The sequence below is a fragment of the Urocitellus parryii genome, chromosome 4, assembly GCF_045843805.1.
Source record: "Urocitellus parryii isolate mUroPar1 chromosome 4, mUroPar1.hap1, whole genome shotgun sequence".
Taxonomy (NCBI): domain Eukaryota; kingdom Metazoa; phylum Chordata; class Mammalia; order Rodentia; family Sciuridae; genus Urocitellus; species Urocitellus parryii.
The window spans coordinates 205,063,485-205,091,147 of record NC_135534.1 but is presented as its reverse complement, the minus strand read 5'-3'; the positions used below and the strand labels follow the sequence as shown (position 1 = coordinate 205,091,147).

At 52.8% G+C, this 27,663-nt stretch overlaps 1 protein-coding gene across 4 annotated transcripts; it reads right to left on the bottom strand.

Annotated features, from left to right (window-relative positions):
- Positions 1–21: 21 nt before the first annotated feature.
- Positions 22–27,410, bottom strand: Miga2 (mitoguardin 2). 4 transcript variants are annotated; one of them, XR_003300556.2, is made up of 17 exons: positions 27,332–27,410; positions 24,461–24,702; positions 23,062–23,272; positions 21,438–21,550; positions 20,506–20,623; positions 20,037–20,173; positions 12,785–12,902; positions 12,032–12,132; positions 11,439–11,554; positions 10,290–10,362; positions 9,999–10,085; positions 5,824–5,922; positions 5,395–5,529; positions 4,711–4,764; positions 3,922–4,038; positions 3,421–3,689; positions 22–2,807 (listed from the first exon to the last, which is right to left on the bottom strand). XR_003300556.2 is itself a non-coding variant. In XM_026386241.2 (16 exons), exons 2-16 carry the CDS (start codon positions 24,554–24,556, stop codon positions 3,483–3,485), a joined length of 1,782 nt encoding a protein of 593 aa, XP_026242026.2. In that variant the 5' UTR covers positions 24,557–24,702; positions 27,332–27,410; the 3' UTR covers positions 22–3,482. The 4 variants fall into 4 exon arrangements, 2 of the variants coding, with proteins under 2 accessions (XP_026242026.2, XP_026242027.2); XR_003300557.2 differs by having other exon boundaries at positions 22–2,802; XM_026386241.2 differs by having other exon boundaries at positions 22–3,689.
- Positions 27,411–27,663: the final 253 nt, after the last annotated feature.

Here is a 27,663-nt window from a genome sequence, read left to right as displayed (position 1 = left end):
GCAAGATCCTCTCTCATAATAAAATGTAAACACCCCTGGGCTCAATCCCTGGTACCAAAAATTAAAATACTGATCCACGCTATAGAGCGAGTAAAGCTCAAAAAAAGTATTCTAGCCAAAAAAGGTAGAAACCAAAGATCACATGTGTGATTCCATTTATAGAAAAGGCCCAGAAAAGGCAAGTATAGAATAGAGGTTGGTGGTGGCCTGGGGGACATTCTGCAAACAAGCACAAGGGGTGATGTTCAACATGATGTTCACGTTGATGTTCAACGTGATGGCAATGTGCTGATGCTGTATGTGGTAGTTGATACACAACTATTTTTAGTAAAGTACCAAAAATCATTACAGCAAGTACATTTTATCGTTTGCAAATTACACCTTTACAAAATTGTTTAAAACAAACCAAGAAACACACTAGAGAATCACTAATAGTTTAGGTGTGACTTTGGTGTGTGGGTCTTGCTGGAGAAGAATTACCTTCTGAAGAACTGCCTGCTTCAAGTATTCATTTCAGAAGTTCACATCTGAAAACTAAAAATATTTTGGAAAAGAAGCCAGCTGTGATGGTGCACACCTGGAATCCCTCTTACTCAGGAGGCTGAGGCAGGAGGACCTCAAGTTGAAGGCCAACCTGGGCAAATGAGTGAGATCCTGTCTGAAAATAAAATAGGAAAGGCTAGGGAGGGAGCTCAGGGATACAGTGCTTGCCTAGCATGTGTGAGATTCTGGGTTCAATCCCAAGGACCACACCCACAGCAAGGAATTGGAAAATACATAAGGAAATACTATAGTTAAGTACTAAATACTGACTAGAGATATTAGTTTTAGGGGTGTTCTTTATAGGGTTTGTTTTGTTTTGCAGGGTCAGGAATTGAACCCAGGGCTTTGTGCATGCTAAGCAGGTGTTCCACTACTGAGCTACAACCCAACATTGTGTGGTTGTAGATGAACACAGTACCTTTGTTTTGTTTATTTATAAGTGGTGCCAAGGATTGAACCCAGTGCCTCACACATACTAGGCAAGCATTGTACCACTGAGCCACAATAGCAGCTTTAACCCCAGACTTAAAAGGTTCCCCCCAAAACTTTTCTGTAACATTTGAATTCTTGTTTTTTGTTTTTTTTTTTTTTTTAAACTGGAGATCAAATCCAGGGCTTCTTGCATGCTAGGCAAGCACTCTATCACAGAGCTATGTTCCCAGACCCTGCCACTTTTTAATTTGGGTAGTAGCTTAGGTCTTGCTCAATTGCTGAGGCTACTTGCCATCCCCCTGCCTCAGCCTCCTGAGTGCTGGGACTATAGGCATGTGCTACGCTACCACTGCTGGCACCCAGCCCACTTTTTAATTTTGAGGCAGGACCTTGTTAAGTTGCCCAAGTTGGCCTTGAAGTTTTGTTCCTCCTACCTCAGCCTCCCACATTGCTGAGACTTAACAGCTTGTGATTTTCAGATATCCATGAAGTACCTAAAGGCATGGCAGGCTGGATCTGCATTCCCGCCGGTCTCCCTGCCCCTGCCGGGCTCTCCTAGTGCAGTCAGAGAAACTGAGCCTGGAAGCCTGTGGGCCCCGTCCAGTGCCTACAGCTTGCAGACCTGGAGACTAAGCCCTGGAGGGGGGTGGCCTTCCTGCCACGGCACTGAGGTGAGTGCACGCCCAAAGCGCCCACCTCCCTGTGAACACCAGTAGCCCTGTTCAGTGAGGGATCTCTCCCGTTCTTTGTCCCGCTTTGGCCAAGAAGCAAAGAGCCACCCCATCCCCATGTCAGTGCAGGAGGAGATGGTGTCCGTCATTTATTGGACTCTCGGTCAACGCACAGGCTCCACCACACGCTGCGCCACACAGAAGCTGGAAGCAGGCCAAGTGCACGGCGTGTAAACAAAGACCAGGTGAGAACGCCACTTCCAGTGACCAGGGCAGTCAGGGCAGCGAGGGCCCAGGCGTACATTCACAGCGCAGGGTAAGTGCAAAAGAAGGAATGTGAGGATGGAGGGCCGGGAGGGGGTCAGGCCAGAGCCACACTAGTGCCCATGGGTCCTCCAGTCTGGGGACCAGGTGCAGAGAGGACAGGCATGCCCAGCATCACCCTTCACAGGTCCCCCTTCTGGGTGTGCCCTCCCCACCCAGCAGCTCTTCCCGTTCCAGTGCTCTGGCTCCAGCCTGGGAAGCCAGGAGTCTGTTTCTCTAAAGGTCTCAGAACCTGGAAGGGGCAGAAACTCCAAATAAAGTGTTAAGGCAATAAATAAAACTTTCCAGCTCAGGCAAAACACTGGCAGAGCCGCGAGTCTGAAGGGCTGGCAGAGCCCTGGCAGCTGCTGGGACAGATGCTAGCAGGATCTCCACAGGAGCAGCGGGTGGCGCCAGCCCTGAGGCGGGCTCCACTCCCTTAGTCAGCTCCTGGAGCGTCTGTGCGTCGTGTTGAAGGTGCAATGCCAGGTAGTTTCTTGTCCCCATGAGGGTGGGGGATCTGGTCCAGCCGTGTTCATCTTCTGACATCCCCCACCGTGGTCCCCGGCCCCTCACTCCTGGGGCTACTGATGGCAGCACAGGTGATGGTCCCGAGTACCCCTGGTCAGCACCCCCAACTCCAGCCTAGCACCACTCAGGGAATTCCTGGCTTCCCAGGGGAGGTGGGAGGGGCCCAGAGCACCCAGCACCACCTCCTCCATCTTTGGTGGTGGCAGAGGTGGAAGGAGAAATGACAGTCTTTGGCAGGGTATGGGCACACTGGGGGACAGTATCCTGGGTTGGTGCTCGGGTTTGTCAGGGCCATTCCCTGCCAGGGGGAGCAGGCCCACCTCTGTCCTGGAAAAAACAAAAATTTTTTTTGGCAGCGCTGGGGATGGAACCCAGGGCCTTGCACACACTCGGCAAACACCATACCCCTGAGCTGCAGCCCAGCCTTCTGTCAACCTCTGGATGACCCAGACCTTTGCCACTAGGTGCTGTCCCCCACCCCTGTGCGCACTTGCAAACTCTTGCAGGAGGCAGGCAGGGTGGGGCCTTCTGGACTGACCAGTGGACACCTGGGTCCTGAGACCGGCCACACAGGTGCAGGGTGCTGTAGCTCAGGACCCCGTGATGCTCACCACGAGGCCGTGCCGCTCCCACCTCCACCTCCCCCTTCAGAGCTCACCTGTGGACAGCCCTAGGGTAGCCAGAGCTTCTGGGGCCCCACACTCACAGGACTTTGGCTTTTCCTGTCCCATGTCTCCACGATGCCACCCTCTCCCACGGACCCTTCCCCAGAGACAGCTGAGGGCACTCAGGCGGGCCTCTCCATGCCTCCAGCCCTGTCCAGAGAAACTTGCTCTCTGGGCTTTGGGGATTCCCAGGTGAGGGGGGTGGGGCAAGCTCAGAGGCAACTGCCCTGGCCACCATGGCCCTTGAATGCCAACCCAAAAGGAGGGAGGGTCACCTTCTCTCCCATCTGCATGAGCGAGGCCAGGCAGCCACCTGCCCTCCAGCTCAGGCCTGCCACTACTGCGGCTCTGCCAGGGGCCCGTTCTCTCGGGGCAGTGCCCCATTCAGGCCAATGCTGCTGGTCATTGGTGTCCCCAGGTATCCCAGAAGGATCTCGCTGCGGCGCCGGGACAGCTGCAGGATGTCATCCGCCAGCGCTGGCACCGATGTGTAGCGCACATTGTCCAGGTCAAACATGTCCCTCAGGTACTGCACAATCTGGTGCTGGGGGCACAGGGCTGGTGTTGGGCCTGGGCCCTTCAACGATGTCCTCCAAACCCATTAGGTCCCCTTCTCGATCACCAGGGCCCCAACCCATCCTCTCCCACCCTTGGGCTACTCTCCTGTTATTGCCCCTGGCCCCTTTCTCTGGGAGCAGGTCCAGGCCCTCACTGCACTGCTGGCTCCTCCAGGGCTCCTGTGCCAGGGGCATGGAAAGAGGGGTGCTGCTGTGTACCTTGAAGAAAGCACAGACTTCAGCGAGCTGGGGCTTGGGTCCAAGGAAGCCAAAGGCCAGGACGGGACTAACGTGCTCCGATACGGAGTAGAAATGGGAGATGAAGCCATCGGGCACCTGTCAGGGCGACAGTTAAGGAAGCGCACTGTGGTCAGGGAGGGTGAGCGCCACCACGTTCTGGGGGGCATCCGAGGGCTGGTTACATGGGGCTAGGTGGCCTTGGGCAAGCAACGGGCGCTTCACAGCCATTTCTCACTGGGACAGGAGACTGCTGTGGGAACTGCATGAGGTGGGGCTCCGGAGGCCTCAGCAAGGAAGTGCCCGAGCACTGGCAGTGGCAGCTGGTACCAGCTGGGCAGCAGAGCCCAGAGGGCAAAGTGAGCATGGACAGCAGCTGAGAGAATGCAGCCAGCTGTCACCAGCGTGCTGCGTGGGAGGAGGGGCTCTGCCTGCTCCCTGGGCATTCTGCCCCACCTTGACTCACCAGCCCACCCTGTGCACAGCCCTCCCAGGATGTCCCTTCCCCTATGCCGAGTCCCTGGACACTTCCTAATGGCTACTCTGTGCTGGGCCCTGGGGGAAGAGACAAAAAGGACCAAATAACCATGGGGAGCTCCAGGCCAACGGAGGGGTGAGGGCAGGACAGGTGGCCAGCGCAGGAGATGAGAAAGGCCAAAGGTGCAGCAGAGTCTGGGGACTTGGAGACCTCCCTGCACCAGTGTTTCCCACCCATCTCGCCTGAGAACCAGGTCCAGTACCAGGCTCCCTGGTGACTGTATGGCCACTCACCATCAGGAGCCTCCTCTTGGCTTTCAGGACCGACCAGCAAGCAGTGGCCAGGGCCTAGAGCAGAGATGGACCCACCTGGGTGTCAGAATAAGGCCAACCCCAGAACCCCTACCCACCCTGCCTGGGTCTAATCCCTTATCCCCAGCTCATCCCACCCCAGGGAGGAAGATGGGGCTCAGTCCTGAGCTCTAGATTCTTTCCCCTAACTCAGGAATTTAGCCTTGACTGCAAGGGGCCCTGAACTAGGTGCTGCTCTCCTTGACCTGGGTTTCCTCCCCTAGAAAATGGCCAGAATGAAGCCCCCATCCCATCTGGTGGTTGGGGGAATCACAGTGACTGCTGAAGAGTCTCTGTGGCCAGCAGACTCTCTCCTACTCTGTGCCTCATTTCTTCTTGTTTTGGTTGTTTTCTCCTATTTTCGCTTAATAGGATGTATCACTACTGGGTGGAAGTAATGCCAGCACAGAGTGAGCGAGCTGGGGATCCACGCTGAGAAAGGCTGGGCTCGCTCCTGGTGCCGGACCCAGTGGAAGGCAGTTCTAGGGTGCCCAGGAAGAAACCGCAGGCCCAGAAACTAATGGGCAGGTGCCCAGCCCTGGTGCCCCAAGCAGGGATGGCATGAGAAGGGGTCAGGTGAGTTCCAGGATCTTGTGATGTGCGGTTTGGGGTGGGACAGTGGCCCACCGTCTCCTTGAAGCTGTCTGACAGCCAACGGTTTCGCAAGACAGCAAGCACTGAGGATGGGGGATTCTCCAGGTCCTCGAAGGCATCCATGAGGATGAAGTCAAGCACGATGTCGAAGAAGCTCATGCAAACCACCTGCGGGGAGTTCGGGGCTGGGCTCAGAGCCACTGTGCACACAGCAAGGCTGAAGCCAGAAGGAGCCTGGATGTGACATGTGGAGGGGGTATATATCTTTCCCTCTGCTCTGCAACAGAGGCCACCTCCCTCATGCCTGTGCCTGGGGCGGGGCAGGGCAGGAACCAGGGCTCTGAGCAGTAATGATGTCATCTCAGCTGCTTAGAAGAGAGGCAGAAGTTGGCATACCCTTCCCCCACCCCCAAGGATCTCAGGTATAGAGGAGCCCAGGAAGTTGAGCACAGACCAACTCACCCCACGGCCCTCCAGCTCCAGCCGAGTGGTGGCCCAGGTCTCAGGCCGCAGGGCATAGCTCAGCATCTCCTCATAGCTCTCCAGGAAGCCTTTAGGGCTCTGTAGGGAGAAGCACAGCCTGTGGTTGTGGGAGAGGCCCCAAGCTCCAGCTGGATGAGATCCACAGGGACAGCGCTGGCCTGTGGATGGGGACATGCCAAGGCAGGACTGGGGCCTTGCCCTAGGGAAGACCAGGTGAGGAAGCATCTACTGCCTGCTGCAGTGGGCCTCTGAAGAGAACCAGGGAGCATCTGAGGTGCATTCCACACCAGGGAGCACCTGCTGCCTTCCAGATGTGCACAGCCACAGCACAACCTGACTCAAGGGAGGCACGAGAACCTGACCTTTAGTCAGGTGGTATATGATCCAAATTTTGACCTTGGGCCTCAGAGGTGAGACGAGAAGCTACAGCCCACATTCATAAGGCTGTTCTGGGGGAACTGGTGAACTCCTGCCTCTAAGACAATCAGTCCAGTGCCTGACACCTAAGTGTTCAATACAGAGTCTAAGACTAATGCAGGGCTGGGGCATGACTCAGTGGCAGAGTGCTTGCCTAGTGTGTGCATGACCCTGAGTTCCATCCCCAGCACAGCAAAATCAATCAATCAATCAAAAAGACTGCTAATGTTGGGGCTGGGATTGTGGCTCAGGGGCAGAGCACTTGCCTAACATGTGTGAGGCGCTGGGTTCAATCCTCAGCACCATATAAGATAAATAAATAAAGGTATTGTGTCCAACTACAACTGAAAAAATATTAAAAAAAAAAAAAAAAAAGACTGCTAATGCTACTAGGAACGAAGACCCTTAGCTCTACCGTGCACCTTCACTCTGAGACCCTGTGGTTCAGTCGGCCTCTCGATGCAGTTTGCTGACGTGAGTCTGCGCAGAGACAGGAAGTACCAGGGTCTGCTCTAAGCATGGCTGACTCCCCAGCGGGAGTTATGCCCACTTTAGGTGATGCTCTAAAGAGCCAGGCAGGATGACAGGTTGATGACATTTATAAAGACCATGGGCAAAAGGGGACAACAGGTGATATTCATCAAACTGTGAACAGGGTAGAATCAGAGACAGTTTTTACTTTGTTCTTTTTGATTTCTTTTGCACTCCCCCGGCCCCATTGAACCCAGGAGCACTTTACCACTGAGCCACGTCCCCAGATCCCCAGCCCATTTTTAAATTTTTTTTTTTTTAATATTTATTTTTTTAGTTCTCGGCGGACACATCTTTGTTGGTATGTGGTGCTGAGGATCGAACCCGAGTCGCAGGCATTCCAGGAGAGCGCGCTACCGCTTGAGCCACATCCCCAGCCCCCCATTTTTAAATTTTGAGATAGGGAATTGTTTAGGGCCTTACTAAGTTGCTGAAGCTGGCTTTGAACTTGCAATCTTTCTGTCTCAGCCTCCTAGGCCACTGGGATTATAGGCATGCGCCATGGCACCTGGCCTTTTTTTTTTTTTTTCCCTTAGTTTTTCCTACAAAGAGCATCCACCCATCAACTTTTTAACCATTTATTTATTTATTGGTACTGAGGACTGAACCCAGGAGTGCTCAACCACTGAGCTACATCACCAGCCCTTTTTTATATTTTATTTAGAGGCAGGTCTTAGAGACAGGGCTGAGTTGTTTAGGGCCTCGCTAAGTTGCTGAGTCTGGCTTTGAACTCATGATCCTCCTGCCTCAGGCTCCTGAGTTGCTGGGATTACAGGTGTGCACCACTGTGCCTGGCTATCATCACTTTTAATTTTTTTATCCTTAATTAACTTTATACACACACACACACACACACACATATACATGATATATATAGATAGATACATATATATATGTGTGTGTGTGTGTGTGTGTATATATATATATATATATATATATAAGTTAAGCAAGTCACATGCTCAGTAAGTGCTCTACCACAGAGCTACATCCCCAGCCCTACAATTTACAATTTTATTTATTTATTTACTTACTTATTATCAATTTACTTATTATTATTATTACTGTGGCCTAGGCTGGTCTCGAGCTTCTGGGCTCATCAGGCATGCACCATACCACCCCACTGTTTTTATTAAGTTTGAAAGAGAATTTTAGAGATGGCCCTGGGCTGTCTAGGCACTCCCAGAGCCTTATGTCCTTACCTACAAATGACCAATGACCCTCAACATCAACATCAGTGTCAAGGAGGAAGGTAACTGACCCTTGACACTTCTAAGCCAGCTGAGCAGGTCAAACATGGGACATGCCTGCTCACACACAGGGACCCACTGACATACAATGACCCGGAGGTTTCTGGGACTGGCCCATTGACAAACGGTGAGGAAGAAGCCTGATGCTGTAACTCCAGGGCCTGGCCACGCCCCATAGGGCCAGTATCTTCCCAGATGGCCTGGCCCTGGCCACCTGTCTGGGGGCCCTGATGGGGCTACGTCAGCTCCTGCTGTAGTCACACAGCTCAGCACAGCTGTGGCGCTCGGGAGCTGCCAGACAGCCTCTTGCACTTCTTAATGACAACAAAGCCCAAGTCCTGCCCGGGGCAGAGGCTGGACAGAGGCATGCCCCAGAGGGGCTGGTCTGCCCCGCTCCTGGCACCTGCTCAGCCTTTGTTCACTCATTCACTTGTCCTCCTGGGGATGCCACAAAGAGCAGGTCACAGGCACAGGATAGGCCAGGCCCACCTGGGTACAAAGCCCCGCTGCCTGCCTCACCTGCTCAGAGTCCAGACCGTTCCCTCTGCCACACAGGAGCTGCAGTAGGCTCCAAGGAGCGATTGCGAGTAAAGAAATGCAAGTAAAGCGCTCACTGCTAGGTAAGTGGCAGGTGCTGGAGGTGACCACCCAGCGAACATGAACGTTCAAGGAGCACTTGCCCTGAACCTCGTGGGCTTCACTGAGAGGGGTGGAGGACAGGGCTTGAGCAGGATGCAGGGCACTGAAGCCACCGCAGCCAGGGTGAACCCTCATCTTTTCATTCATTAAGTCCTACACATACTTTTTCACATGCTTCTATGTATATTTCACATAAAATTGCTGAAGTAAAAAAGAATTGGATAATGTGGTTCTAGCTCCTAGAAGTTAACAGATGAAAAATTAACATTCAAATGTAAAGACCCAGCTGTCAATAAAAACAATCTTATGCAATGGACAAAAAGAAGAAAAAAGAATTAAGGAACAGTGTGCTAGGCACACAGGGACCAGCACAGGGGAAGGCCCAGACCAGGCGGAGGACCAGCTGTGCACTGGAAGCTCTGGGACCTTCGCTCTGGCCAGGGTGAGGCCACCACAGAACCGAGCTCAGGTTGCATGGCAGGCAGCAGGAATGAAGGGTGTTCAGAAATGGAGGATGAGGGCACATGTGGACTTCAGAATCGCTACTCCAGCAGGTGGGCAGGGGATTCGGGAAAAGGCCTGTTCCAAAACTTTGCTCCAATTCGTTAAAGAAACAACGAAAAACCCACAAGCGGCCAATAACACGAGAAATTATGCAACCTCACCCATAACCAAAGAGCCATAAAGCAATGGATAAAATACAAAGAGTAGAAAGATTACTAATATCTCATGGGAATATAAGTGTCCAGGCCTTGCCGAGGGCAAACTAGCAAGCTCTGCCGGCCTTCAAAACTTCCCGCCAAGACATAGACAGAGACTTCATGATACCACAGTCCTGAGTGAGGACAACTAAAGTAGCACTGTCCGTGATGTGGACTGCTATACAGTCAGTAACTGTCACCCCAGGGCCTGAGGTGCCACCATGGGTGAGCTATGCCCTTAGATCACACAGCAAAGCTGCAGGCGGTTGGGAGGGTCCTAAGGCTGGGAAACCAGACAGCAGTGTCCAGGGGTCAAGAGCCTCCACAGAAGCCGGCAGAAGGGGCACGTTCCCAACCATAGACAGGGCTCACATTTCCCTTAGGCAGAGAGGGTGCAGGGAACCTTTTACAGTTTGTGTTTTATAACTGGTAAGTTTTGTAAAACTGTACTATGTTGGAATCAGAAATAAAAAGCAATACAGATTTTTTGTTTTTCAAAATTGGCATAGGGAGTCAAACCTCAGCCCTTCCTCCATTGCCCACAGGATGAAGTCAAAGCTCCTCTGCTTGGTTTTAAATTGTTTTTTGAAAAAAAAAAAAAAAACCCCACCCTGGCTACCTTCTCAGCCTTGGTCATCAGGCCTGTCACCATCTGCCGGCCGACCTCTCCGAAGAACAGCTGGTTACTCTGGTCTTCTAGGAGCCCCTACAGGATGAGGAAGGGAGAGCTGCTGGGCCATTTGCCCATGGAGGAGGCAGAACAATGGGCTGGGCAGGAGATCCCCTCTGCCCAGGAGGTATCCTGCACAGGGCAGCTCTGGCCAAGATGGAAGCCATGTGCACACCACATGGCCACACTGCCCCTCATCCTTGGCTCTACCCTCCCCAAGAGGCCCTGGACCACACCTACCTCAAAGGCCTGCCGCACACAATGCAGCTTGGCCAGGAAGTCCTGGTCACTGTAGCAGCCCAGCAGCTCCGTCCTGAGGGGAGGACAGATAGTGTCACACTTGCCTGCTCAGCAAAGTCGAGTGGGGGGCAGTGGTGGGGAGTGGGAAGCTTTGCCAGCCTCACCTGGCACTGTGACGCCTCCCTGTAGGCCTCAGCCTCCCACAGCCTGAGGCAGAGGTTTGATGGATGGTCTCTGAGGAGAGGCCAGCCTCCTCATCATGGTGGCTGGGCTGACCTTGGCCTCCTTTAGGCCACAACCAGCCCTCAGCCGTCACTGGCAAAGGACCAAAATGGTCAAATTGCTCCCAGAGGGCAGCACATCAGGCAGGGGGTTTCCACCTGCTGCAGCTGCCCTTTGTCCAGATCACCACAGATTCAACCAGAACTTTCAACCATTTTTGATCAGCGAACTATCTTTTCTTGTGCGTGTATGTGGTGCTAGGGATCAAACCCAGGGCTTTGTGCATGTGAGGCAGGCACTCCACCAACTGAGCTACTCCCCAGCCCAGCCCTGATCAGTAGACTTTTAAATACATGAATTTGCAAGCCTCAGTCAGGAAAATTTGAGTTTTATACTATACAGAAAAGCTAACTCTCTGATGGCAAAGAGACCGAAATATAAGCACAGACAAAAGCAGGATGAGAAGGGACAGACCTGCTCAGGCCCATACACTACAAAGGACAGAACCTGGACAGAAGCCAGGGCTCTGTCCCCAAAGCCTGGGTTCTTAACCTCTACTACCAAGGCTTGTCAGGACACGGTGTAGGACTGTGTCCACTGTGCTGCTGGGATGGACCATTTGAGAACTCAGAACAATGGTTAACTATTAATTACTGTAACTTTTGTTTTTTTAAATTTTTTTACATAATACTTTATTTACTTTTACATGGTGCTGGGGCTCGAAGCCAGGGCCCCTCGCATGCGGAGCAAGCACTCTACCTTTGAGCCCCAGCCCCAGCCCTGCAGCTGTCATTTAGCGGACCTGCTGGACTTAGTTCAAGACCAGCCAGGTCTCCCTCAGCAGGGGCAGGAGCCACGAGCAGTTCCCCCACCAGCTCCACGCAGCGGTTTCGCCCACCGCCTCCTGTGCCCTCCTTGCACCCTCACCTGAGGCTGCGACAGGGCACCTTCCCATCTTTCACCAGTTGCAGGGCCTCCTCGTAGGCAGCAGCAGGCCTGGATAGTGGGATCGGGTAGTCCCCCACCTGCAGGGACTCCAAGAGCTGGGGAAGAGACACAGGAGGGGCTGAGGGAGCCAGCGAGCAACACCCCACGAGGCGAGGGCGCCTGCCTACCCATCTGCCAGCAGAGGCTCCCGAGGGGTCTGACCACTGCCCCTCTCACAGCAGATCAGAGGGAACGCTGGTCCATCAGATGGAGGCTTGGCTTCAAGTCCTCCTGTCCCAGGCAAGGACATGTGCCCAACACTGGAGGCCACACAGAAGGCTAATGCCAAGCACCAACCCCACGACAGGTGAGTAGGGGCCAGAGCCCCAGGTGGGCCTCCTCTCTAGCCATGATGCCTAGCATCTCAGGCCCAGTCCTCAGCAATTCAGAGTCCCCAGGGAGCAACACTCTGTTTCTGCGAAGTTCAGCTCCAACTGGAGGAAGTGCCTCACATTCCCACAGCCCAGTGCTCCCGAGCTGGCCTCCCAGGAGCTTTGGGCTGCCCAGCCTGCTTGGTTCCCCGCCCCAGTTACCTCAGTGGCTGAGAAGAAGGAGTCCTCTGAAGTCAGGCTCTCCTCGTCGTCAGCCCGCAGACGCAGCGAGCCCTCGGTGAGGGGCAGCATGAGGGTCTTCTCTGAAAGAGCGGTGAGAGGGCTGAACTGAGGCCCCTCTCGGGGCTGAAAGGAATCTGGGCACAGGGATCGGCAACTGAGCCCTCCTGGCCTCCAGTGTCTTCCCTGGGCCTGGTAGGTGTGGACACCAAGCTGCCAAGGGGACTTGCCATGGCCACACCACTGGACTTGAGGTCTGGTGGCCCCTCAGCTCTGCAGGAAAGTACTCAGTTCACTGTGCAGCCCTGGGCAAGGTGCTTCCCCTCTGACAGGCTGGAACTCGGCCTGAGGAAGGCGGTGGCCACTCCTGGCATCCCATCTCTGCCTGCTCAAGTGTAGAAGGCTCTGGTCCTTCAAAGGCACTCAGCCACACAGCCTCCCAAGGTCTCAGAGCTCAGGAACATGCTGACACAGGCCCCAAGGCCTGCTCCCAAGGGCTGCACAGGTACACTGGCCAGGGGCTCCTGGGGCTTCACCTGCTCTACTGGCCCTGCGGAAAGGGTGCCTCAGCTCCTCATCTGTGCAACAAGGACTGGGTGCATGAAGCCAGACCCCCAGTGGGCCCCGGGAGTCAGGAACTGTCTAAGGCACCGAAGGGGCCCCCTGGTTCTCTGGCTCCTCTATACCTCCATCCCTGCCACCCGCAGCCCCATAGCTGCTCTATGGCCCCCTCACCAAGGTCCAGCAGCATGCTATCCGAGGGGAAGGTGGAGCCGAACTCCTCCTGCAGGTGGTAGGCCCGGTGTAGCAAGGACTCCAGCTTCTCCGCAAACTCCCTGCGCTGTGACTCTGGCTGTGAGGAAAGCCGTGACCATCAACGCACGCCTGCCACCTCCCCAATGAAGGGCCTCTTGCCCCATCCAGCCCCTGGAGAAAGGGGAGAAGGCACTGGGGCCTGGCACCAAGAGCACGAGCTCTAGACCTGCTGCCCATGACAGGAGACACCAGGGCCATGGGCACTTGAAATGTGGCCAGGCCCAACAGACATCCCTATGTACACACGCACAATGGATCCCTCTCGTAGAGCCAAAAGGAAATGCAAAATATCTCAGCAGTCTTTTATGTCATCTACAGGCCGAAATGATCAAAATTTGGATATACCAAGTTATATAAAGCATATCATTAAAATTAAAGTTAAAATTTCTTTTTGCCTTTTTTTTTTTTTTTTTTTTTTGGATATTGGATTGAACCCTGGGGTGCTTTTTCACTCTGTTACATCCCCTGGGTCTCAATAAGATGTTGAGGCTGGACTTGAACTTGCAATCCTGCCTCAATGTCCTGAGCTGCTGGGATTACAGGTGAGTGCCACCATGCCTGGCTTTTTTTAATATGGTCTCTACAAAACTTTAACATGGGGCTTTCTACTGAACAGTGCCATTCTACAGCCAAACACACCTGGGTGTGGATCTTGGCACCAGTTCCAAACTGTGTGACCCTTGGCAAATGATTTTCCCATTTTGAGCTTCTCATTATCTGTCAGTGGAAATGAGTGTGCCCATCTCCTAGAGTTTAGGGAAAAACTTCAATGAGAAAAGGTGTGCCAAGCACTTCACACAAATACTGGCCCATAGTGACAGCCCGTGGCTGCCAGCTCTCATGATAATTACTGTAATTATTATTTTAACCATGAGAGTAGTTCAGAGCCAGAAAAGATGAGATGAAATTCCCTGTTGCTAGCCACACACATCTGGGAAAGCACTGCACTGAGCCTCAGCAGCACTGCCTTGTGAGGAGAGCCTGCCCGCAGGTAACAGCTGCTGTGCTTGGGTCTGGCATGACTCCCCAGGTCACGTGTTGAAGGCTCAGCCCCAACACAGCAAGGTTCAGGGTGGGGCTTCGAGAGGTGCCTGGGTTGCACGGGCTCTGACCTCATCAGTGGAAGAATCCACTCATGGACTCCATTCAATGGCATTATGGCAGGTGGGGCCCAATTTTGAAAAGTAGGTCACTGGGAGACCATTTTTTGCCTGGCCCCTTTTCTTTCTCTCTGTCGTCTCTCAGCTGCCATGAGCTGAGCACATTTCCTCCCAAGCCCTTCGGCCAAGACGTTCTGCCTCACCTCAGTCCCAAAGCAACAGTGCCCACCGCCCACGGACTGAAACCTCTGGAATTATGGGCTAAAATAAACCTGTCCTCCTCCAACTTGCCTGTGTCAGGTATTTTGGTCACAGCGATACAATGCTCACTGGCGTGGCTGTTACTGTGGTGTTGGGGTGCAGAGTGCAGGAACCCCAGCACCAGGCTGTGGGGTTGCAGCCAGCAGATCACAAGGCTGGCCAGCAGAGGGAAGGCTGTGTGGGAGGATGAGGGAGGCAAGGGGACGCTTGCAGAGAGGCCCAGGAGGGTCTTGGCTATGGGGGGGTGCGGGTCTGGAGTGGGCAGGCTCCCTGGGGCGCTGCCTTCTGCTACACAGCACCCTGTGGCCTCCAAGGCCTCCTTGAACCCTGAGCGCTCTGGGCCCAGGGAGAGACACGAGCCAGCAGACTACTGTGTTTCCACAGGTTACCAGAGCCTGCCCCTGCATGTAACTGGACCCTGGGAGGAGGCTGCTGGGGAGAAAGGGCTGGAAGGGCTGGGAGTCACTGGGCTTGCCCTGGACAGGGACCTTGCTGTTCAGCCTCGAGGTGTCCTGGGAAGGCAGGGATACTGTGATCCAGATTCACAGAGAAAATACAAGGAGGTAGCAGAGCATGGTGGCGACTCCGGAGCCGAGGTGGGAGGATCGCAAGTTCCAGGTCAGCCTAGGAACTTAGCCAGACCCTGTTTCAAAAAATAAAATAAGAACTTTTAAAAAGAGCTGGGGAGGTGGGGGTTGAGGTTGTGGCTCAGTGGTGGAGCGCTTGCCTAGCACGTATGAGGCACTGGGTTCAAACTTCAGCACCACATAAAAATAGATAAATCAAATAAAGGAATTGTGTCCATTTACAACTAAAAAATACAAATAAAAATATTTAAAAAAAAAAAAAGGGCTGAGGATGTGGCTCAAGCGGTAGCGCGCTCGCCTGGCATGCGTGCGGCCCGGGTTCGATCCTCAGCACCACATACCAACAAAGATGTTGTGTCTGCCGAGAACTAAAAAATAAATATTAAAATTCTCTCTCTCTCCTCTCTCACTCTCTTTAAAAAAAAAAAAAAAGAACTGAAAAATAAATATTAAAAAAAAAAATTCTCTCTCTCTCTCTCTCTTTAAAAAAAAAAAAAGAAGGGGCTATGGGTACCTGGGGTGGTGGCTCAGCGGTACAGAGCTTGCCTGGCACACATGAGGCTCTGGGTTTGATCCTCAGCACCACATAAAAATCAATAAAATAAAGGTATTGTGTCCAACTACAACTAAAACATAAATATTAAAAAAAAGGGCTATGGGCTGGGCACAGTGGCACACGCCTATAATCCCAGTGGCTCTAGAGGCTGAGGCAGGAGGATCGTGAGTTCAAAGCCAGCCTCAGCAATGGTGATGCACTTAGTAACTCAGTGAGACTTGTCTCTAAATTAAAAAAAAAAAAAATGGGGATGTGGCTCAGTGGTTGATTGCCCCTAAATTCAATCCCCCCACACCCCTAAAAAAGGCTGCGGTTGTAGCTCAGTGGTAGAGCACTTGCCTACATTACACAAGGCCCTGGGTTCCATCCTCAGTATTGAAAAAAAAAAGAAAAGAAAGAAAATATAAAAATTTTAAAAACTCAAGAAATGTCCCAGATTATCCAGCTAGAGCCTAGCATAGCTAGGACCCAGGCTCAGCTTATAGGACCTCAGACCCATGGGCCTCTTTGCTGGGTTCTATAGCAGGGCCAGGGCCCCTCTGTGTGGCCAGAAGAGCCTAGCAGCTCTGGCAGCAGCCTGCTCACTACTTTGCTGTAAAATGACCTCAGAGTAGGCAAAAGTTTCTTAGCTATGATACCAGAAGTATGAACGATTACATTTAAAAATAAGTAAACTGAATTTTATTTTTTTTATTTTTTATTTTTTTAAAGAGAGAGTGAGAGAGGAGAGAGAGAGAGAGAAAGAATTTTTAATATTTATTTTTTAGTTCTCGGCGGACACAACATCTTTGTTGGTATGTGGTGCTGAGGATCGAACCCGGGTCGCACGCACGCCAGGCGAGCGCGCTACCGCTTGAGCCACATCCCCAGCCCGTAAACTGAATTTTAGAATTAAAAATTTTGGTTGGGGGTGGTGGTGCATATCTGTAATCCCAGTGGCTCAAAAGGCTGAGGCAGGAGGATTGCGAGTTCAAAGCCAGCCTCAGCAACTCAGTGAAACCCTGTCTCTAAATAAAACATAAAAAGGACTAGGGATGTGGCTCAGTGGTAAAGCACCCCTGTGTTCAATCCCCAGTACCAATAATTAAAAAAAAAAAATTTGTGCTTCAAAGGATACTATCAAGGAAGTGAAAACAGCCAGGCATGATGGTACATACTTGTAATCCCAGCTACTCAGGAAGCTGGGGCAGGAAGATCTCAAGTTCAAGGCCCTGTCTCAAAAAATAAAAGGGCTGGGGATGTGGCTCTGTGGCAGAGCACCCCTGGGTTCAATCCCTAGTACAAAAACAAAACAAAACAAAAAACCAAAAAATCAAAAATACCACCCCTACATAAATGCTCATAGAGCGTTCTCATTACAGCCAGAGTGCAAATGACCCAAACATCCATCTACTGATGTACAAAATCAATCAAGTAGACACATAAAATGGATATCCATATGCTGGAATGTCATTCAGCAGTGAATCTTAGAAGCACAATGCCATATGAAGGAAGCCAACCATAGAAAACCACATATTTCATGATTCCACTTATAAAAATGTCCAGGATAGGGCTGGGGGTATGGCTCAGGGTAGAGCGCTCACCTCACATGTGCGAGACCCTGGGTTTGATCCTCAGCACCACATAAAAATAAATTAATAAAATAAAGATTTAAAAAAATGTTCAGGGAGCTGGGGATGTGGCTCAAGCGGTAACGTGCTCGCCTGGCATGCGCGGGGCGCTGGGTTCGATCCTCAGCACCACATACAAATAACGTAAAGATGTCGTGTCCACCGAAAACTGAAAAATAAATATTAAAAATTCTCTCTCTAAAAAAAAAAAAAAGTCCAGGATAGGCACATCTATATATGGAGAAGGGAGACTCACAGTTGTACAGGGCTGGGGGATGAGGAAATGTGGGGGTAACTGCTGAAGTATAAGGGGTTTCATGAAAATGTTCTGGGAGCAATTTCCCACGATGGACAGACAACTCCAGGAAGCTACTAAAGCCACTGAATTATAGAAATAAAGTGTATAAATTTGATAGCATGAGAATTCTATTTGATAAAGCTGTTTTAAAAATTATAGTGTAGAAATATGCCTTCAGGGGTCCACGGTGATTACTCCTGGGAAAGGATGGAGGCTCAATGACAAGCACCCTGTCTCACCAACAGCCCAGCACCCAGGAGGCTGAGGGCCTTCGCCCCACACCACAACCATAAGCTGCGAGGGCAGGGGCTGGGCTCCTCCATTGTCCTCTCTGGGATTTCTGTGGTTTTCACTGTTTTCCAAGTGGGGATTCCATTGCTTTCACAGTGAGGAAAACAGTACAAGATCCAGGATCCTAAGATGCAGCTTCAGCAATGAGTATAATTTGGGAAACAAAGCGGCCTCGCTCACTCCCCCTCCCCGACAGAGCCTGCAGGTGTCCATCATCTACTGCATGGACTGGCATCAAGGGGCTGTACCGTGGGCCCTCTACACCATGCCCCAGGCACTTCCCTGCCCTCGTGTCTGCCCATGGCCCCGGCAGGCATGCCCACATGGCAGGAGGCCTCTGAGCTCATGCCCCAGTCAGGGCAGAGGGCAGGTGCACTCTTAGCCTTTGAGCGGCTGTGCCAGGTGCAATCCAGGTCTGCAAACTGCTTGCCAGCACCCCCACCTGATGGCTCCTGGCCAACGGGAGACGCAGATGAGACACAGACAGAGGTGCAGGGTGGAAGAGTGGGCATTTTCACTGTGAGTCCCCCTGTGGGTCCAGCTCCCATAGAACAGCCCTAACCTGGGCTCAGGGCCACAACCTCTTCCCACATCCCTCCATCTCCTCCCTCATCCGGGCAACTGAGTCCCTGGATTAAACTCCCTGTCTGGTTTTGTTTGGTTTGATTTAGAACTGAAGGTTGGGGCCAGGATGCTGCAGTAGTGAGCCACAGACTAAGTCCTTTTTATTTTTTATTTTGAAACAGGCTCGGGCTGGGGATGTGGCTCAAGCGGTAGCACGCTCGCCTGGCATGTGTGCGGCCCGGGTTCGATCCTCAGCACCACACAAAGATGTTATGCCCGCCAAAAAAAAACTAAAATAAAAATAAATATTAAAAAATTCTCTCTCTCTCTTACTCTCTCTTTAAAAAAAGAAAGAAACAGGCTCTCATTAAGTTGCTGAGGGTCTTGATAAATTGCCAAGCCTGACCTTGAACTTGCAATCATCTCCCAAGTCTCTGGAAACTCCCTGTTTTTAGCGCCTCAAGTTGTTGCCATTTCCTGGCTGGCTGCAGATACCATCATGCCATTCCTGAAAGAGGGCTCCTGCTTGGCCTTGCTCCAGCAGGACAGGAACCCACCAGCCTTTGGTTTTGCTTTTTATCTTTTTCAATACAGAAAGGCATGAGGGGGAAAAAAAAAACAGCCCAAGATATCACTACCTATATAAACCCTTGCCATAAGGGTCTGTTCACCATCATAAGAATCAGAGAGGCTGAGGGTGCGGCTCAGCAGCAGAAGCATGGCAAGGCCCTGGGCTCCGTCCCCAGCACCAAAACAAAACCTAAAAATATTCAAAAAGAAAAGAAAAGTACTGCAAAGTAAAGTAGAAGTTTTTCCCACCTTCCTCTTCAGACCTCTCCCCTAGTAAATGCATCCATTCAGAGAAAAATGGAAATGTACAAACACACCAGTGCTCTCTACTGCACGTACACGTGCGTCTTATTCAAAGCCATGTACACAGGGTAGTGCTATGCACACAGTTCTCTGGCTTATTTTTGTCACTCAAATGACACACCCTGGGGCCTGTCCGTCCACACAGCTTTCCCCTGCTCCTTGCAGTGGCTAGAGGTGACCCAGGCCATGTTAATGGGCATTTAGGTAGTTTCCAGGATTTTGTGTTAACTTCAGTGAACATCCATCTTGGGACATGCGTTTGGTGCCCTTTTCACAGAAATGTTTACTGTAAAAAACAGTCGCCTTGGGGCTGCAGATGTGGTTCAGTGGCAGTGTCCTGGCCCAGCATGGGTGAAGTCCTGGCTTTAATTGTCAGCCCCACAAAAAAAGCAGCAGTCACCTTTATTTTCTTTCCTAATATTGGAAAACAAAAATTCACTACAGAAAACCACCTAGACAGTGTTCCAAAAGAACACACCAAGAAAAGAAAAACAGCCCGCCCGGTGGCACACGTCTGTAATCCCAGCAGATTGGGGAGGCTGAGGCAAGAGGACCACAAGTCAAAGCCAGCCTCATCTAAAATGAGGTGCCAAGCAACTCAGTGAGACCCTGTCTCTAAAAAATACACAGAATAGGGCTGGGGATGTGGCTCAGTGGTCGAGTGCCCTTGAGTTCAATCCCCAGTACCAAAAACAAACAAAAAAGGCCCCGTGAGTCAATCCCCTCTGAACAGAGGCCCATTTCCTTCCAGGCTTTCGTCAATGCACATTTTCCTCAGAGTGGGGAGGAGGGGTCTGATAATCATTTACTGAGGAACTACCAAGTGCCAAGCACTGTGCCAAGCACCATCGTGGACTGTTTTATAAATCCCAATAATGCCCTCACTATGAGAAGGCATTATTGGGATTTATAAAACAGATGGGAAGCTTCAGGCCAAGAGAGAAAGGAGTCACAGACAGCGCGGCAGCCCAGTGTTTCACGTCACCAACCTCAAATGGCCCGGGGGCAAGACGTGGAGGAAGACCACCTACCTCTGACAGTGCCTCAGAGGCAGTCTCAGGGCTCCGAAGGCTGTCCCCTGGCGTGGGGGTGCTGCCGTCTTCCCCTCTCTGGCCCACGCTCAGGGCCTGCTCCCACTTCTGCAGTGCCTCCTCAAAGAGCTCCATGCCTGGGCACAGGCAGGAGGACAGTCAGGCCCCGCCTCCCCAGCCTCGCTTAAGAAGGGCGCACACAGAGGGAGGCAGGGGGTCACGGGAAAAGGAGAACCTAGCCCGCCTGGGGAGCTGGGTCCTGACCACTCTTCAGAGTTGGTCAGATTCCAGGCCTTCACTTAGACCAAATTTTTTCTGGATACTGTCCCCTGTCCAAAAAGGGCTGAAAACCACTGAACAGGGGGCTTGGGGCAGGGTTGGGGCAGCACCTGGATCAGGGCCCAAGCCCCAGCGGCTCTGGGCAGCCCTCCTCCACCCCGCCCTGGCGGAGTCAGCCTCCTGCTTGCACCTTGTGCGTAGAGACGCTCAGCACTGCCATCGGTGGTGGGCACAGACTCCTCCATCCCTCGGATGTCCCACGGTCCCGAGCACGCAGCAGTGGGACTGGATGAGTTCACCACCACCATCTGGGTGCCAAGCACAAGGGCAAGGAGTGAGGACTCTGCAGACCCTTTCCAGGACCCCTCTGGGCCCACCCCCACAGTCTCCCAAAACCATCCTGCAAGCCTGGCCACTGTTCAACTTTCAGAATGGCCTGAATCCACAGCTCAAGCACCTGACAATGCCAGCCAGAGCCACCAACGCAGGAGGAACCAGGCCAAGGCCCGCCTGGCACTCAGTGTCTGCCTGTGAAACATGCTCCCAGTCCTTGCTGTACCAGTCAGACTCAGAAGGCAGGAGTGCCCACCACCTGCCAGTCTCTCATCCACAGGACTGGCCGCGCCCTCCTGCCAGAGGCTATGGGCTCCAGAGGACAAGAACCATCCCTTGCTCACCCCTGTGTCCCCAGGGTGGTGCTGGACTCGAGCTTGCTGAGTGAATTATTAACTAGACAAGTGAAGGAGCCGAAGCAGTGCTCCAGGAAAAAACAAGCTTCCCTTTGTCCTATTTATCTCTAGATCCTCAGCACCTAGCAGTGTCCCTGTCACCACGCAGGCGTCTGCTCAGTGTCTGAGAAAAGAATGAAGAAAGGTGTTTTCAGAGATAAGTGCCTTCCCCAAGAGGCCGTCAGCCTCTCTCTTCTGCACCTGTCCACCTTTCTCCCATGATGGCTGCAGCCAGCAGCCAGCAGCCATCTCTGAAGACCTATATGCATGGATGAACAAAGGCACGAATAAATTGAAACTTCTCCCGTCTTCCTGCTAGTCCAGAAGCTCCCTGAGGGCAGAGTGGGGGCTGTGCTGGGTGCCCTCCCTGGCCATCCCCACCCCAGCTCCTCACCGAGGCCAGGCTGTGGGAGGAGCCTGAGTGTTTGCTGGGCTCAATGGAGGAAATGCCACTGAGAGTGTCATTGCTCTTGCTACTGGGGCTCTGTCCCCTCCGGCTGGAGTAACCTGTGAGGAACAGGAGGCAGGTCATGCAGAAACCCCCCAATTCCCTGGAACTCCTCATCTGGGACCACGTCCTGACTTTCTGGGTCAGGTAACAGCAGAGCCAAGGAACACGGGGCTCCTGCTGTTCTGCTCAAGCCCTAACCTGTCATCCAGCACAGGACCATGCCCGGAGGAGCAGCCCAGGCCTGCTGGGATGAGCTCAGGATGAGGTCCGGCCACTTCCCTGCCTCCGTACTCTGCTTCCCTGTGTTGTTGGTTATGTGAAAGATTTGGAATTTTCCTCCTTCCAAGAGGGAGTCAAGACAAAAACATTTTTAAAATATAGAAATTTTTTTTTTAAGTGAGAGAAGTAGGGGCTGGGGTGTAGCTCAGTGGTAGAACACATGCTTAGCATGCATGAGGCCCTGGGTAAAGAAGGGAAGGGGTCAAAGGTGAAGTGGGATGGTAGTGGTGTTACAGTGCAACCAGACTAGAGGCTGGTGTGGACATGGGTCCAGACCTCCCAGGGGCCACTGCAAGGTGACAAGACTATCGTTAACTTTTTCTAACTATAAAGATAAAACTTTATTTTGCTGTGAAATTTTATATCTAAAATTCTTCTTCCAGCCAGATGTGGTGGTGCACGCCTGTAATCCCAGCAGCCCAGGAGGCTAAGGCAGGAGGATTGCAAGTCCAAAGCCAGCCTCAGCAACAGCAATTTAGCCAGGCCCTAAGCAACTTAGTGAGACCCTATCTCTAAATAAAATATAAAGAGGGCTGGAGATGTGGCTCAGTGGTTAGGCACCCCTGGGTTCAATCTCTGGTACAAAAAAATAAAATAAAATAAAATAAAAAAAAGTTCTCCCCAGAAGGCGGCTTTGGCTTCTTAAAACGAATTTCTCTCCAGGTGAAAGTTTATGAGAACACCTTGCGCTGGAACAGATTGATAGGATGCTCAGGTGTGGCAGACAGCTTCATTTAATAGATTACAAGGAGCCATAAGAGTTTTCTAAACCCATACCAGCTAGCCACAGATGGGCACCTGCCAGGAATAGGAGTAGGGGAGAGGGGCTGAGGACAAAGGGACTGGGGGGGATGAGGGGATGACAGAAAGATTATTGTTGTGGGCCGATTATACGACCACATGCATGTCAACGTTATGCGAAAAGGGTGACTATTGCCACAGGCAAGTTGTGGCTCAGTTTTCTAAAACACAGGATGGGAGCTACAGCAAGAGCCATCAGCCCTTCCTGTCCCTGAACCTCAGGGAACTTCCCCCAGCCGGCCACACCCACCAGCGCCCCTCTGTACTGGGTGCTCCCAAAGGGTCCCTGGAACCACCCCACTGGTGGAACATGTGCATCAGGCACACCATCCACTAGACCCTTATAATGACTGCAAGAAGGTTCTACCCCTGTCTCTTGGATGGTGGGAACCTAGCTGTGAGACAGGAAGGCACTAGCCCAAGACCCCACAGTTACTGGTGGTCCCTGGAACGTGACCAAGTCAGTGCTTCCCCACTGCATGCTTACCTTTCTTCACTGATGGGACCTTCCGGGCCATAAGGATGGGCAGGGGCACTGTGCCCAGCTGTTCACCTCCAACTTCAGGGCCAACCTGCTTCTTCCTCCGCCGGCGCCTCTTCAGCTGGTGGGCAGCAAGGGCCAAGGCCACAGTCCCGAGGGCTGTGGCAAAGAGAACCTTGCGCAGGCCTGGGGTCAGCCGCAGCTGTGAGAATGCAGACTGTGGGAAAGAGAGGGTGACTGGTTACATTGCCCCAGGGAACACTATCCCAAGAGCACTCAGGTGCCGGGCACCTAGTGTCCCTGCACTGACCAGATAAGTGACAAAGGCAGTCACTACTGGAGACAGGACCTGATCAGCCTCTCTGAAAGTGGACTACAGATATATAAAGATGGCAAAGGGCCAACACCAAGGAGCTGAGGTCTGGGGTCCAGCAGGCATCCCTGAAGTCATTAGTCAGGATGACCTAGGGCACAGGGATACAGTGCCTCTCCACCAGGCACTGCACCAGCACTTGAGCTGTGTCACATCCCAGTGACACATTGTCCAGGTGATGAATGGAGGTCACAGAGGTTAAGACACATGCTCATAGTGACAGAGGCAGCACAGGAACTCAGGTCTGCCGGCCCTGGATTCTCAAAGACTCTGCGAAGATGATGATGCGTCTCACTCTCCCCTCGCCATCTGCTCGCTGGACTGGGAGCCTGCTGGGTGGACCACATCCCATAGGACAGGGCTTCAAGAAGCATCCAGAGGACTGGGGCTGGGGCTCAGTAGCAGAGCGCTTGCCTGGCATGTGTGAGGCCCTGAATTCGATCCTCAGCACCACATAAAATTAAAAAAATAAAGTAAAAAAAAACTCATTGGCAACTAAAACTTATTAAAAAAAAAAAAAAAAAGAAGAAGCGTCAGGAGTCCAGATCAGCCGGGTGCAGTGGCCACGCCTGTAATCCCAGCAGCTCAGGAGGCTGAGACAGGAGGATCACGAGTTCAAAGTCAGCCTCAGCAAAAGTGAGGCACTAAGCAACTGTGAGACTCTGTCTCTAAATAAAATACAAAATAGGGCTGGGTTGTGGTTCAATGGTCAAGGTCTCCTGAGTTCAATCCCTGGTACCAAAAAACAAAAGAGCCCAGGTCAGCCAGGAAAGCTGAGCTGCCAGGGAGGCAGCCCACCTGCTTCTGCAGACAAGCTCTGAGGTCAAGGACTCACATGGCCTTGAGGTGAAGACCAGGCTCAGGGCCCAGACCCCTAACCCAGTCCCTCTTACTCTGCACAGAGATGACATCTGATGTTTGGGACAGCAGTGACAATGGCCCAGCTCTCCCAGACACTGAGGGTCCCTGGGCTGAGCAGCTCAGTGTTTCAGGGACCAGAAGCATAAGAGGCAGGGCCATCCCCATCCTTACCTGCCCAAAGGTTGTGTACAGGAATACAGGGATCTCCGCCACCGTCATGGCCAGAGCCTGGATCATGGACATGCCCTCAGTCCTCCGGAACGCCATGACAAGATCAGCACCCCAGGCAAGAGAGCCCGTGGGGCCAAGAGTTTCCCAAGAGAACACCTTCAGCTGGTTGCCCACTGGGTCTGAGGCACCGTCCACTCGCCAACCAGACAGGGACACTCATACCAGAGAGTCCCTCCACAGATCTGAGAGACAGACAACCAGGTCAGCACATGGATACGCACACATGGACACAGAGATCCACACAAGGCTTCAGAGTACAGAGAGAGACAAAGCCTATGTCTGGAACACCACCTGAAATCCGGCCCCAGACCCTGCACCTGGCAGCAGGTAGGCAGCCAGATCCTCACAGACCCTTGCCCACCTCGAGCCCTGGGAGCAGAAGGCAGTACCTCTGGCATGCTGGCCAAAAAGAGGACCCAGGCCTGGGAGATGGACAGGTCACCTTTTTAAGCCCCGAGCCACTTGCTAAACAAAATTCTCAGCCCAAGACTGAGAATAATCGCATCTTTTTCACCTTCCATGAAGTTAAGCTCTATGGACTATACCAGAAAAGGACAGCAGGGTCCATTCCCCAGATGAGGACAATGGCTATTTTATGCTGAGCTCTTTATCTATGTTATTTCATCGATCTGTCACAATTCTTCTTTTTGGGGGGAGGTGAGGGAGAACAGGGTCTCACTAAATTGTCCAGGCTGGCCTTGAACTCATAATCCTACTGCCTCATCCTCCTCCCGAGTTGCTGGGAAACATCACAGCAGATGCTACCTACTCACCCTTCTGCCTGTGCTGCCTCCACCTTCTAATGAGGAAACCGAGTCTCGGGGAGGCTGTCAGGAGTCCAAAGTCACACTGGTGTGGGGAGTCAGGATTTGGATCAAGTTCTGTTGGACTCTAGACTGCTCAATGCAACCCTTTTGCTAAATTTGACAGGAAGCAGGAAGTTCAGGACCAGAAGAACCACAGGGAACAAGAGCAGCTTTCTCTGGACCTTTTGAAACCCTCCCAGGGTATCCTACTGTCCCCTTCCAAGGCCAGGGAATAAGTACCTTGATCACACAGCCCAGATCCCAAGACCCTGCAGGGTGTTCCCCAACTGTCAGCACGAAGCCTAAGGATGCCTTCAAGGGACCTCAAGCAGAAGGAACACACAGGCTAGGACAGACCCTGTCTCCCTGGGATGGCGGCCAAAATCACTGGGCCAGCACAAGAGACCGATTATCCCCAGTGAGTGGGAAGGACCTATCAGTCCTATCAGTCCAGCTCTGAGGCTGGGAGGTGGGGTGCAAGGAATGATGGGCACAGTGACATTCTAGGACTAAGGAAACTGCCACGTTGTCAGGAGGCTTCGATTAGCTGTGACCTCCAGTGGTTGGTCCAGGTCATGCTGCAAGCCCCTCCTCCCATCCCCAAGCCTGGCTCAGGCCTGGAGTTGGGGTGATAAGAACATCAGAGGTTCAGCAGCTACTTTTCCCAAAGCACTTATTACAGGTTAAGTCCAGTCACAGCAGAACCCTCATGATAACCACAGTTATCATGGGGAAAGTAAGGCTCTGAGATGTGAGCAACTTCACTGAGGTCACTCAAATATCCCCAGTTGGCAAGGGGGGGGGGTGGTGTCTAAGACTGCAGTGGTGCTTCCCAGCCACTGCTTTCCTCAACTCCACTGCTTGTCTGTGCCACACCTGAAGGACTTTCAAGCCCCTGAGCTTCTGAGAAGCCCACCTGGGGTTATAATGATGAGCACGGATGCATGTGCCAGGAGCCAAACAGGTAGAGGGGGGACTGAGGCCTGGTATTTGTCTGCCTGAGAGTCTAGATAGCCTCTGCTGTCCCCCTTGAGAAGAAGGTAACAACTTCCCTTCCAAGCCCACCTCATTGCAGCAGGGAAGGGTCCAAATCCAGTCCATTCATGACCTAACCTATCCATCCCCCTGGCACAAGCCAGGGCCAGAGGAAAAGAGGCCTCCACCTCCTAACTATAGTGAAAAATCTGAGGCAACACCCCCACAACAAAGACACCTATTGCTGGGCAGGGCAGGGCCCCACCCGGGCAACCACCTCTTTCCTGCTCTACAATCTTGGGTCAGCACCTCCTCATTCCACTTCCAGACACTACAACACTCTCAGCCTGGATGCCCATGCCTTCCATCCTAGGTCCTCTTCCCCTGCTCTGGACAACCCCCAAAGGCCTCTGGCCTGGGTACCCTTTAATCCATCTTGACCCCAGAATGTCCCCAACCCAGGCCCTCCCTTGGGCCACCCTGTGCCCAGTCTTCTGTTCATCCCATCCCATACACCTCCGAACTCCCACCTGGCCCTGCATTGGGTAGACAAGCACTGAGACAGCAGTGCTCATTCCATTGCTCATTCCATTCCGGATATCTTGCACTGCCTGGGCCAGGCCCCTTCCTCTTTGACTCCTATTCCTAGAATATCCTTGAGGTTCGTCCAGGCACCCTCCAGCATCACCCACGGCCAGCACACCTGGTCCTTCCATCCTGAGTACTTTCTCAGTCTGGGTTCGGACACCTGCATTCATGTTCGGATACCAGCAACGTTCCAGGCCCGGGTGTCTCCTCTCTGACCCAGGTACCTTCTCGTTCTACCGCCAAGCAAGGCACCCTCTCGCGCCTCCCTGGGCCCGAGTACCTACTCATTCCATCCTGAGCACCTTACCGGTCCGTCTGGGCCGGGACACCTGCACCTGCCCAGTTCCCTGAGCAGGGCTGACCCCGCGCATCGCAAGCTTCTGTCTGGGGCCCTGTCCCGCTGCCCGCCCGTAGGGTCGACTCAGCCCAGGCCGCCACTCACCCGGGATCCCATCGCTGCGAAAGGGCAGCGTCTCCTTCCCCGGCAGCCGCGCAACCAAACCCGCGACCGCAGGGGGCGTGTTCCGAGCCCAGCCGACCGGCTCTAGCCAATGAACGCCTCCAAACTACTCGGCACCGCCTTGGCCCTTGGCCAATCGGGTGGCGCATGTGATCACTCTGGTCCCGCCTCTCCTGCCCTCTGACCCTCCTCCTAGTGCGGTTGAGGTGCGGAAGTGCTCTCTTCTCTCCTACCATTGGCCACCAGGTTTAGATTGACACAGACGGCCTGAGAGAGACCCGGAGCCTCTCAAGGAGAGGAGGCGGAGCAGTCAG

What these genes read in the sequence shown, in the direction of transcription:
- Miga2 (XM_026386241.2), bottom strand. Translation starts at nt 24,556, where the DNA reads ATGGCGTTCCGGAGGACTGAGGGCATGTCCATGATCCAGGCTCTGGCC. An exon ending in GTGCCCTGTCGCAGCCTCAG is followed by an intron (nt 10,363 to 11,438) that starts GTGAGGGTGCAA and finishes TCCTCCCCTCAG; the next exon opens with GACGGAGCTGCTGGGCTGCT. An exon ending in CCAAGAGGAGGCTCCTGATG is followed by an intron (nt 4,039 to 4,710) that starts GTGAGTGGCCAT and finishes TCGCCCTGACAG; the next exon opens with GTGCCCGATGGCTTCATCTC.